Source organism: Mus musculus, chromosome 16 (genome assembly GCF_000001635.26).
Source record: "Mus musculus strain C57BL/6J chromosome 16, GRCm38.p6 C57BL/6J".
Classification (NCBI taxonomy): Eukaryota; Metazoa; Chordata; class Mammalia; order Rodentia; family Muridae; genus Mus; species Mus musculus.
This window is the reverse complement of record NC_000082.6, coordinates 13606487-13619719: the sequence shown is the minus strand read 5'-3', so window position 1 is coordinate 13619719 and position 13233 is coordinate 13606487. Positions and strand designations below refer to the sequence as shown.

General features: G+C 41.8%; 1 protein-coding gene across 6 annotated transcripts in view; it reads left to right on the top strand.

Moving 5' to 3' along the window:
• The window catches only part of Parn (poly(A)-specific ribonuclease (deadenylation nuclease)), a 130235-nt gene that overhangs the window by 48479 nt on the left and 68523 nt on the right, over positions 1-13233 (top strand). For all 6 annotated transcript variants that reach the window (NM_001358453.1, NM_001358452.1, NM_028761.3 and 3 more), the window contains one exon: positions 12414-12469. In NM_001358453.1, coding sequence (NP_001345382.1) covers positions 12414-12469 — 56 coding nt within the window. The remainder of the gene's footprint in view (positions 1-12413; positions 12470-13233) is intronic.

Below are 13233 nucleotides of genomic sequence, written 5' to 3'. Positions count from 1 at the left end.
TTAACATCCTTTAAAAATCTATATTTCTTGTCTGCTACTCCAGACTTAACCAGGGAAGTGGCTAGGGCCACTCGCCTGAATTCTTACATGGCTGGTCCATTCTATGCCCTCTCATGGTGATTCTGCTTCTTCCTCTCAAGCCTAAACGTCCCACCTCTGTCTTTCCTGCCCTGCCATTGGCTGCTGGTATCTTTATTTACCAATCAGAGCCAACTGGGGGCAGGGTCCCTCAGTGTCTTCAGTGCAGACACTATTGTAGCAGTTTTGTAGATCAAAATTAACATTATAACACAAGCGGCATTAGCCCCAACCCACTTCAGGCAATAGACAGGGTCTTTTAATTTTTTTCTTTTTTTTACTTATTAATAGTTGGGGAATACTGTGAATGCAGATGCATGCATACCATAGCTCATGTAATTGTAATCCTTGGTTCATGTGTGAATGTTAGAAGGAAGACAACTTTGGGGAGTTCGTTTTCTCCTTTTATCCTTCTTTTTCCAGAGATTTATTTATTTATTATATGTAAATACACTGTAGCTGTTTTCAGACACATCAGAAGAGGTCATCGGGTCCCATTACAGATGGTTGTAAGCCACCATGTGTTTGGTGGGATTTGAACTCAGGACCTTCGGAAGAGCAGTTGTTGGTGCTCTTAACCGCTAAGCCACTCTCTAGCCCTCTCCTTTTATCTTTATGTGGGTTCTGGGGATCAAACTCAGGTTGTCAGGCTGGCCATCTTGATGGCCCTGTTTTTTTTTATTTTTTATATTTTATTTTATTTTCTATTTTTTTTAACACAATATGTATGGCTCAAAATGTATCAAAGTTGATTGACTTGGTTTTTTTTGTTTGTTTGTTTTTTGAGTCAGGGTCTCTCAATGTAGTCCTGGCTGTCGTAGAAGCCACTCTGTAGACCAGGCTGGCCTTGAGCTCAGAGAAATCCTTCTTCTGCCTCCTGAGTGCTGGGATTAAAGGTGTGCACCACTTCATTGAAATGATTTTGAGACTGAAGGATTAGAGCCTCAGCTCACTGCTGTCAGTGCCATTCATACCCAGCTGTGTCTATTCAAGGTCAGGAGTGCTTAGTGGTAATGTGGGGGAGAGGACCTAGTCTCCTGTCTCTCTGCTTAGCCCCCAGAGAGCGCTGTTTTACCTTCTGTCCCTGGTCACACTGTGCAGTCTCCCCTCCTTACAGCTTGCCAATGGTTAGTGCAAGTGTGAGCTGTGCTGCTAGAGGCACGTGTGTCACAGGGCCACAGGGCTGTTTTCTGTCTGTGTTTAAGAGTTAAACCATTTGCTCACTCTTCTGTGTCTCATCTTTCTCATCTGCAAATTGTGGCTGCTAGGACTTTTCTGTGGGACTCTGCGGGTGGAAAGATACAGTACAGCATGCTCCTCCATGGCCAGCACACAGGCCTCGCACAGCTTGTCTCTCTGGACAGGGGTGGAAAGTGGAAGAGGGGCTGTTTGATTCTTACAGGAGACACTGTATAATCGTATCTTTTGCACTGTCCATACTCTTTAAATAGGACTTTGTATTAAATTAGAACCCTTGGCCAGAAAGCAGAAGAACTGTGCTCGTAGGGAGAAGACTTGAATGGGTCGCTTTTCATCTGTTTTCCTCTTGAAGCCCATGGCCGTCATCTGCTTGCTGCTGAGAGTTGAGTGGTGTTTTCACCAGGCAGGGGTAGTGAGGAGGTGACGTCTGCTAAATTATTCAGCACATGCCGTTTCTTTCCCTTTTCTCTTTTACCTGATTTTCTGAGAGAAGTGCAGCAGAACGTGGCTCATCTATCCATCTAGAGTATATAATTTAATGTTTTGGCATATAAAGTTAATTTTTAAGAATTCATTTTGTGGATATATATGTTTATGTAGGTGTACACTGTACACAGATGTGTGGTGGTCAGAGGACAACTTTTGGGAGCCAGTTTTCTGCTACCATTATATGTCTTCTGGGGACCCAGCTCGATTCATCAGGCCTAAGTGGCAAGGACTTGACTCACTGAGCCATTTATGAGCCAGGGCTGTTAATTTTTTAAAATTGTAATAAAACACCCATAACTTTTTATATCTTTGCCATTTAAATACAATATTGAGCAAGCGCTAACACCCTCTAATTGTAGAAGTTTTTGGACTTCCAGCAGAACAGTCTGGGCCTCAGGCACCCCCAGCCTGCTTTCTCTCTCTTAACCTTTCAGCTTCCTAAGGATGCGTCCTTTGGTGACCTATTTGTTTTTGAGCAGTGCATTGCTCCAGTGGAGCCTAATGTGATAAAACTATTGACATTTTAGAAACACCAGGAATATATTGTGGTATATCATGATTACTTCTTGGACTCCCAATCTTCCAGATGCATAGATGGGACCGTCTCTAAGAGGTTGGCTGAAAAGCAATTTGGCAGAGGTGTAGGGGGATAGCTGTAGTCCCAGGGACTATCTGCTGGACAAGAGTCACATCACCCAGATAGATGGATCTTGTTACATAGCCCAGGCTGGCCTTGGTTTGTGATCTTCCTGCCTTGGCCTCCTACTTGCACTATTACATTTGGCTCTAAAAGTAGTTTTGTACACTGTTGTTCATCCAGGGGGAGGAGCTTTCTGTCTGGGGTACCAAATTACTCATACTTGGTATGGTATCATACTTGGTACCATACTTGGTATCATCATGTCTAATTTCATTTGAACTTTTGATTGTCAAAACATTTATTAGTGGGGCTGTGGAGGTTGCTCAGTAGGTAAAGAGCTTGCTGTGCACACTGAATTTAGGGTCTGAATCCACTTAAAAAGCTGGCTATGGTGTACATGGTTTCCCTTTTTGGAAAGCAGCACGCGCGCGCGCGCACACACACACACACACACACCACATGTGCTCTTTCAGTGGCTTCATTAAAAGACTGCTTTTTAAGGCAGCGTTAAGAGGTGCCCCAGCATGCTCCACTTGGCAAGCTAGCCTCGTGGACAGTACAAGGTCTTGCCTCAGGCTGAACTGGTCTTGTGCTTGCTCTGGCTTCTTTAAATCACATTTCTTCCTGGTTTAATTTAACATTAGAATAAAAAAGTAGTATATTGAGATGAAATGAAATTTACCAACTCCCAGATGCTTCTTGGAGCAGCTTGCCTCCTCCATGATGGTATGGCATTAGTGTCTGCCTGTAGTGTAGGTGACACTTACTGCAAGCTTCATACCGAGAATATCAGAGATGTATATTCTCTCGTTTAGAAGGTCCTAGTTCCAGATTAAGACATCAACAGGACAATGCTCCCTCCAAAGGCCTCCTCTAGCTGGTGTTTGCTGGTACTGCTGCGTCTTCTTTGACTTGTGACCACATTATTCATCCTCTTCATCCATAGTTCCAGAATGCTACCTCTCCGTGAAGGTGTCTATCTCTTTCAGCCTCTCTCAGATTACCTGTAATGACATTTAGGGTCCATGTGGATAATCCAGGATATTCTTGCTTCAAGATCCTTTATAACAGTCATTACGACACCCCCCCCCCCCAATTGTCATTTACAAGTCCTGGCGATTAATGGTGGCCATTTTTTGAAAGCTACCATTCTTTGTCCCATTTGTAGTTAAGTCAGCATTTTTCTTTGTTATTGTTGTAGTAGTTATTATTATTAGCCTGGGTCTTCCTGTGTATCCCTGACTGGCCTGGTATTCTCTTTTGTAGGCCTGGCCTCTAACTCTTGGGGATCTTCTTGCTACTCCCTCTTAGGTACTGGGATTAAGACTCATATCACCACGTGTAGCAAAAAACTTTTTAATGTGTTTTTTTCATTGGTCCTGGCTTAGAACAAGAGGTCAATAATTATTTTCAAGATTATGTCGTTTGTAACTGTTCAACAGTAAGCTATGTCCTCAAAGAAATGTAGCTGAGGGATTGAGGAGATGGCTTAGAGGGTAGAGCATAAAACCAGAGCCGTGTAAAAGCTGGCTGGGTTTGGTGGCCCAGCTGTAATCCTATAGGCAGGGAAATCAATCCCTAGAGCAGTGATTCTCAGTGTGTGGGTTGTGACCATCAAAAAATACATATTTCTGCTTGTCTTAGGAACTGAGACATCAGTTAAAAATAATTTTATGGTCGGGGTCACAACAACATGAGCAGTATTAAAGGGTTGCAGCTTTCTGCGCTGTTCTTTTGTTCCAGTTGCCTTGAAATTCATTCTACTCAGAGCTTCTTACTGGGCAGCAGCCTCATTTCCCATATCCAGGCTGTGTGCCGTCATAGCAGCTATAATCTAATCAGCCCTTGGAGCGTTAACTACCAACCCCCACAAACATCTGGAGTCATTACTTAAGGGGTTGAATTTTGCTTTAGAGTGTGCATTTGCATTCTGGTCCCTAGCTCCTTATAACGGACTCAGAGCCCACTGTCACACAGATTTTTTTTGGTTTGGTTTTTGTTTTTCCAGACATGGTTTTTCTGTATAATCCTAGCTGTCCTGGAACTTGCTTTATTGGTCAGGTTGATCTCAAGTTTACAGAGATTTACCTGTCTCCACCTCCTGAGTGCTGGATTAAAGGCATGTACCCCTACACACACAAACCAGGCTTCAACGGATGTTTTGAAGCAACCTGTGTTGTACATTTGGTGGGGAAGGGTCTGGAGAGTGCCCTGCACTGGAGACAAGGCTGGGGAAGCCTTGGAAGTTCTGGCTCTGATCTTTTCTTTGCCCCTTTAGTGGCCAAGGGTAGACCTCAAAGGATCTCAGAAAGCTGAAGTTGATGTTCAGGTGTTTTTGTGTTTTTTTTTTTTTTTTTTTTTTTAAAGATTTATTTTATTATTTATTATATGTAAGTACACTGTAGCTGTCTTCAGACACTCCAGAAGAGGGCGTCAGATCTTGTTACAGATGGTTGTGAGCCACATGTGGTTGCTGGGATTTGAACTCCAGACCTTCGGAAGAGCAGTCGGGTGCTCTTACCCACTAAGCCATCTCACCAGCCCCGTGTTTTGTTTTTTTAAAAACAGATTAAAACATAAAAATAAATTGAAGTTTCTCAGCCCAAAGTAAATCCACTGTCATTTTACTGACTTTCCACATCCCCTTTTGGTGTCTTTTACATTTACTAATTGAGATCAATATTTCCCATTTGTCTTAGGGTTTTATTGCTGTGAAGAGACACCATGACCAAGGCAATTTTTACAGAGGAAAACATTTAATTGGGGCTGGCTTAGTTTCAAAGATCTAGTCTATTATCATCATTGTGGAAAGTATGGCAGCATGCAGCCAGACACAGTGCTGGAGAAGAAAGAGCTGAACGTTCTACATCTTGATCCGCAGGCAGCAGAAGGGGACTCTGTCCTACACTGGGCATTTACGACCTCAAAGCCTGTTCCCTCAGTGACAGGGTCACATCTACCACAACAAGGCCATACCTCATAATAGTGCCAATCCCTATGGGCCAAGCATTCAAACACATAATCCTATGGGGGTTATTCCTATTTAAACCACACCATTTTCACCTGATTATACTACCATATAAGCGTACAAGTTCAAAATATATAAGCTGCCGAGTTGGCTCAGCAGTTGAAAGCACTTGCTGCTTTTGTAGAGAGGATCCAGGTTCAGTTCTTGGCACCCACACAGTAGCCCTCTTACAGCCTTAAGAACCAGGCCTGACATGGTGGACATACATATATATGCTCATACTTATACATATATGTAAAATTAAAATATACACACACACATATGTACATGTGTATGTATATGTGTGTGTATGTGTGTGTGTGTGTATACCTATGAAAGCCTATGAGAAAGAAGATATATATGAAATGATTGTAGACCTATTGGTCAGCATTGTGTAGAGCTGCCCTTGCTGCCCTGGCAGGTGGTTCTTGTGGAGACCTTCTCTTTGGATATGAGTATCTTATCAGTATCTACCTCTACTGTACCATGTTTTCCTTCCAGAACTTAGCAGGTTCTGTTTTGTTTGTTTGTTTGTTTTGGTTTTTTTTGTTGTTGTTTGTTTTGTTTTGTTGAGACAGGGTTTCTCTGTGTAGCCCCGGCTGTCCTGGAACTTACTCTGTAGACCAGGCTGGCCTCGAACTCAGAAATCCTCTTGCCTCTGGCTCCCGAGTGCTGGGATTAAAGGCGTGTGCCACCACGCCCGGCTCTCTGTTTTGTTTTTAAGTAAAGGAGTCTTACCATGTTGCTCAAGCTAGACTCAATCTCTTGGCTTCTACCAATTCTCTTTTATTAGCTTCCCAAATAGCTGTGGCAGTAGACTCTTGGCACTCTTCCCTGTTTGCTAATTGGGATGTGTGTGTGTGTGTGTGTGTGTGTGTGTGTGTGTATCTGTTGTTATCTGTTGTGTGTGTATTTGATAGGTGTGTGTGTGTTTGTGAATCTGCTGTATATGTATCTATTATAAGTGTGTGTGTGAGTGTGTCTATGTATCTGTATGAGTGTGTATGTATCTGGTGTGTGTCTGTGAATCTGCTGTATATATATCTATTATATGTGTGTGTGTGAGTGTGTTTATGTATCTGTATGAGTGTGTATGTATCTGGTGTGTGTCTGTGTGTTTCTGTTTTGTATATGTGAGTACCTATAGAGATGACTAGAAGAGGGCATGGGATACCCTTCAGCTGGAATCAGACGTAGTGGTTGTGAGCTGGCCAATGTGGTGCTGAGAACCCAACTTTCATCCTCTCTAAGAGCAGCAGTGCCCTTAACCACTGAGCTGTTGTCTTTCCAGCCCCTAGCTACTTATTTCACTGACTTCCATGTGTCTTACTAGCTTTCTCTCTGTGCTTTCAATTGTCATACTGAATGGCCTCCTACTTAGAGAGCAGAAAGTCGAGAGCTATTTTCTTTCATTTCTAATCAGAATCAGTCTTTTTCCAACTTGCCTCCAGAAGCGCATGGTGGCAGCAGTTGCACACAGTGGTGTAACAAGGTGGGAAGCAACTGGGGAAATTTCCATGATAGCAGTGCCTGAGCCTACCTGCAGGACCTCCCGTCCCCTGCTGGGTCTTGTTATTTAGTCTTGCCTAAGTTTTCAACCCTCCAATCTCAGTATCTGTGGAGGTCAGAGACATCTTGCTGGAGTCTGTTGTTGTCTTTCCTGATGTAAGTCCTGAGGATTGAACTCGGGGCTTCAGTAAAGCCTTAACTTACTGAACCATCTCACCGGACATTTACATGTGTGTTTCTTTGAACATGGTAGCATACAGTGGGTTAATACTGGCATTATATTGTAATCTTTTTTGGACAGGTAGGGAATGAATGATTCAGATGAGTCATAGTTTAAGGCAAGTTATTGGGTCATCAAAGAATAACCTTTCACTTCGGTGCCCTCCCTGGGGGTGGGAGGTGGAGGGAAGGATTCCATGTCTGATGAAGGTTATGGGTGTCAGTTCTGTCTTGTATAGATCAGAGATGTTCTTTAGTGTGACCTTCGTGGTTAAAGCTTACTTCGTGGCCAACTCACGCACTGAGCTCTGGGTGGCAGCAGTTGCACACATGGTCTAAGGAGGTGGGAAGCTGCGGGAACATTAATTTTGGTTCAGCTCTGCCGCATTAGGGTTACTCTCACAGTTGTGAGGCTCTCTCTAGAGCCCCTGTGCTATGTCATGCACAGGTCTGATTTCTATGTCCTCCCTGCTTTGGGGGCTGTTTGGTTCTGTGCAGCCTAGATGTGAAAATTTAGAGAAGTGCTGTTACTAATTCACGTGAAAGTGATTTCTGTCAAATACTGGGAAGGCGGTCTGATAGGGCAAGACTGACACAGCGTTTTCAGGAGAGATTTGGATGTTTTACCCAAGGATAAATACTCCTTACTTTTTTACTACCAAATCTTAGCCTTTGACAGTGTTGTGCATGTGCACAGTGCATTCTGGTTGCTTTTCCCTTTACTCTTCCCTCATCTCCTTCCGTCCCCTGCCAGCTGCTCTTCTTTCTTACAATTGCCTTTCCATATCCATGACTTTTTTTTTTTTTTTTTTTTTTTTTTTTTTTGTAAACATACAGAGTTTAATTAGTGACCTTGGGTTTGGAGCTATACATTAGCACCTAGTGGGCTCACCAGTGGCTGACAGCTGGTGTTTACACTTCCTCCTTTAGTTGCCAGTAGTTCAGCAGTAAATGATAGGACCTTCTGAGCCTGTTCCCTATCCTTAGATGACTGTAAGAGAGCCCTGGTATGCAGGGCTCAGTGCCAGTAGGTGTAGCTACTGTGAGTTCATGATTACCATGCTGTCTGTGTCCTGTCTAGGAGTTAGGGTTCTGCAGCCCTTCTTCCTGTCTTCTGACTTTCTATATTCATCCCAACCCCTTCTGAAATGTCCCCTGAGCCTTGAGGGGTTTATCCAAATGTCCTGTAGGGCTTGGATAAACAACATTCTTGGAATTGCCTGTGATGAGTCTCTAGTTCCCTCTGTTTGCTACAAAGAGAGTAAGAATGGACTCAGCTCCAGGTCTTTATCTCCTCCACTGAGGGTTAATCCGGGGGGGCAAGCCAGGGATGTAGGGAGGGGCTCACCTCAGGGTGCTTTTCCTTTCAGGGGTTTCTTCCCACTTCTCATGAGCCGCCATGATGTTTGCCTGGGCCTGCCAGCCATTCCTTAGAAAGGCATAACTGTTTCTTTTTCTTCTTATCTTTTTCTTTGAAATGCTGGCCAGAGCCCAAGTATGCTTTTAAATATTAACTAATTCTGTGGGCCTCCTTGCTCCTTCTAAAGCCCTCTTCCCTGCCGTGTGGTTGCTGCCTGCTGCCAGGCGGCTGACCTCCATGCTGCCTAGCCTAGACACTTGGCTTTCGTTCCTTCTCTTCTTCATTTCTTCCCTTCATTTCCTGGCAGCTGTGAGAGCTACGGCTTGCCTGCCCTGGGGTTTCTTCTTAAACTGTAATAACTTGTCCTCAGGATTCTGTTTGAGTCCGTTCTTTGCTCTTGAGCTTCCCTTTGTTGATACCACCAGATAGTGGTTGTTCATCCCAACACTCAGGAGGTAGAGACCGGGATCTCTGTGACTTTGAGGCCAGCCTGGTCTACATAGTGAGTTCCAGGCCAGCCAGGGATATATAGTGAGACCCTGTCTCAGAAAACAAACAAACAAAAACCAACAACAAAAAAGACTATTGACACCTTGAGTCCACCAGCAGCCAGTTAACCGTGGTTATTGTTTTGCTTATAGTATAGCAACGAGCATCTTACCGATTCAGCGTTCTCTTTTTCCCTTTTTGTTTTGTTTTGTTTTTTGTTTTTTGGTTTTTTTTTTTTTTTTGAGACAGTCTCAGAGTCTGAGGGTCTCACTATGTAGCACCGCCTAGCTTGGGATTTTCTATGTAGACCAGGCTAGCCTTGAATTTATATTAGCCACCTGCTTTTGTCTCATGAGGATTGAGATTATAGTTGTGGGCCACCACACCCAGCTCAACTTTTATTCTTGAAATTGAGATTAAAAATTGTAAATTATCTCCTTGACTTTAAAATATTTTTATTTTATGCTGCTAGAGATTAAACTCAGGACTTCACATATATTAGACAAGTGATCTACAATCAATTTCTCCTATCTTGCCATTCATTAATTTTTATACTTGATTTTAGCAAAAAGGATAAGCAGTGATAATTTAAAACTTTTTTTTAGATATATTTTATATATGGGTGTTTTGCTTAAATAGACACTCCTGGCACTCTCAGAGGCCAGAAGATGTCATTAAATCCCCTGGAACTAGAGTTATAGATGGTTGTAAGCTGTTGTTTTGGTTCTGGGAACTGAACCTGCATCCTCTACAAGAGTAACACGCAATTAACTACTGAGCCCTTCATCTCTCCAGCTCTGGTATATGTTTCTCAAAGTCTATTTTCCTCCCACAGAGTTTAAACTTTTTTATGGGTATGATTGCTTTGCCTAACATTTCTATATATGTACCATGTGTGCGTAGTGCTGAAGAGTTCAAAAGAGGACACTGGATCCCCTGGAACTGGAGTCCTAACATGGGAGCCACTGTGTGGTTGGTTGCAGGGAATCAAACCTAGGTTCTCTACAAGAGCAGCTTGTAATCTTTGAGCTGCTCACCAGCCTCAATTTGTAATTTTCCAAATTTGTTATTGTACATGTGTGTTGTTGAGAATATCTCAATCTGGGGTTCTTACCTTGCCTTTGACCATTCAGTTCCCGGATAAAAGAACACACAACTTTTATATTTATAGTAAGTGTTAATCAGCACAAGAGCTGGGCAGATATCTATCCTTTATGCTATTATGTTTATTTCCCAGCCAATAATCCAATTATATAATTTGACATGTTTCATCTTTGCTGCTCTTAACTCCAATTAGCCAACCAACATGGCCATTATTTTAAGTTTCTTCTCTCTCCATCTTCTTTTTTTCCATCTCATGGTTCTCCAACTCTAAGCCTGGGAACCCTAAACTCTGCCTTTGTCTTGTCTGCCCAGCTCTTGGCTGTTGGTATCTTTATTTACCAATCAGGGATAACTTCAGGAGCAAGGTCACATAGCATTACCTGGGTCTATGTGTAATCTGTGGGAGCAACCAGTACTTAGCATAGCAAGAGACCAAACCTCAACCCATGTGTCCATGATGTATTATGTGAGTGTTTGCCACAGCGTGTTGTGAAGCTCATCTTTGTGCTTCCACCTTTACATGGGTTTTGGAGAATCAAACTCAGGCCACAGGGCTTATATGGCAAACATGTTTGTTTACCTGTCATGGCATCTCGTTGATCTGAAGTAAATATTTTTGTTTTATTTTAATTTGACTTTCAGAATTGGGGAAACTATGTAAATCTACTAAAAGGAGAACTGAAAATTATACAAAGTATGATACTTTCCCTGCCTTGAACCCTGTGCAATGTGCCATGCTCTGGGTGGTAGGTATGCTGATAGCTGCCCAGTGATCTCAGGCATGTTATGCTGTGGCTGTTTTATCACTTCCTCTCACTGTAGGAACATTGGTTCATTTGGGTGACATAGTTCCATAAGCACAGTAGTGGACTCTAACCTATATTGGTGAGCTACACATATATTTGATTTCTTAGTTACAGGATTTGCTTAATTATCCTGGAGGCCCGCACAAACTCTCTATTGACTTTATTTTTTCTTAAAGTAACAGTGCAAAGTTGTTCTACCAATGGTTTGTCTGTGAGCTAATCATACCCTGCTTGTCTTTGAGTGCCTGGGAATAATGTTCCTTAATTGCAGGTCACTGAAGCCAAACTAATTGCTTGTTGAGCACTTAGACGCCTTTTTAATCTGCTGTATAATGGCTCCTCTAACAGAAGAACACAATATATTGTTATCCAAGCAGAGCTCATTAGTATCATTGCAGACACAACAGAAAGCCTGTTTTTGTTCATAATCTAGCTAATAAAAGGAAAGAAAGGCATCGCAGACAGATGTAATTAACAAGTACTGTTTTAAGTGTGCCTCCAAATCCATTTCAGAAACTATACATAAAATGCTTGTTGTGCTTCATGTTTGTGTGATAGCCATGTGTGTGTGGGGCTGGACTAGGTGGCCAGGTCAGTGAGTGTACCTGTGTAGCAAAGTGGAGGCCAGAGGAAGATACTGGAATCCTTCTTCATCAGTCTCCAGCAGATCCCCAGTGGTCTCTCCTCCTTTAGTGCTGTGCAGCCTTGCCTGGCTTTACCCATGGGTGCTGGGGATTTGAATTAGCTCCTCATGCTTGCACAGCAAATATTCTTACCCACGGAGCCATTTCCCTAGCCCTATAATGACTTTCTTTATCAAGTATTGTTTTGTTTTGTGCTTAAGATATGTTTTTCATGGCAATAATAATGTGATCGTTTGAGACAGTCAGTTGCTTCAGTCTATGGGGTCTACCCTACATCCAGTGACTTTGTAGTTTATTAAAGTATAAGAAATAAAAATAAATGAATGTCATTCTCCCCTCACAAGTATAACTGTACAGAAACCTTTTCGTATGTTGGTGAAGTTAGTCCTTGCTTTCTTGTTGTTTCTTTGGACTAACAGGTAGGACAGACTTCTTTCAACACTTCATTAGTGATTTTATTAATCTAGTTGGTGTTACTGAGAAGCTACTGAGTGCCAGAAACTGTTGTAGGTGTTGGAGATATCACAATTTATATTTTTATCTTTATACTACATATTTAGCTAAAAAGGAAAAGAAATCTCCAAAGTGAATTTTAAGAATTCTTTTTTTTTTTTTTTAAGAAATAGAATAATGTGAACATATTTGTTACTCTGCTATTGCTGTGACAAAATGTTATGACCTGGGAGACTTAGAGAAGAAAGAATTTATTTAATTGGGCTAATAGTTTCAGAGGGTTAGCGTTCATAAGGTATTCAAACATATGAGTCTACTCATTCAAACAACCACAGTAGCAAGTAGCTTCTACTAACATTTTAATAGATGCTTTTTTTTTAAATTAGTTTGTGAACTATTTGTTTTCTTTTGGTAGGTTATTTCTTATGAGGGTCATGGATATTCCCTATTTAAACTTGGAAGGGCCAGACTGTAAGTATATTTTGATTTCCTCATTGTATCTATTGTTGTCAGAGTATGGTCTGAAAGGGATAACAGAAAAAGAGTGCTGACAAGACATTTTTTACTTAAAAATGAGCAGTTATTTTTGGTTGGTAGAGATTGCATAATTAAAAGTTCATGAGACCTTGGGCCTTTGTTAATCATGATTTATTTTTTCCGGGCTATGATATATCTATATATCTATATCTCTTTATATACATATTCACAGTATATATTCATTCCCCCTGAAGTTGAATAATTTCCAATACATATTCCAATACATATATTTTAAAATATGCTATCTATGTTAGTAATTTGTTAAATTCTGTTTTCTAGTTACTTACGTATATATTTCAATTCAGCAAGTTGCTTTTTTTTTAAATTGCTATCAATCAAATTGTTGTGGATTACCTAACATAAGAGCAGCCTGCTACTGCCTGGGTGTGGCAGTGCACACCTGGATTCCAAGCACATGGGAACAGAGGTGGGATTTCTGTGCCCTTTCATCAGCCATGTCTACATAGTAGTAAGAATTCTACTGATTCTCAGTTATTTGCTAACCCTGAGACATCTATGATAATTTCACAAGGTAGTGTGGGCTGGTTTAATGAAAGAATGTGTGCTTGCAAAGTGTGGTGGTGTATACTTTTAATCCTAACACCCTGTGTGCTAAGACAATCAAAAAATCCCTGCTTTGCTTTGGTTCCTTGGTTGTTGTTCCCAGGAGCTTCCCACCTTGGGTTTTGAGACCCACT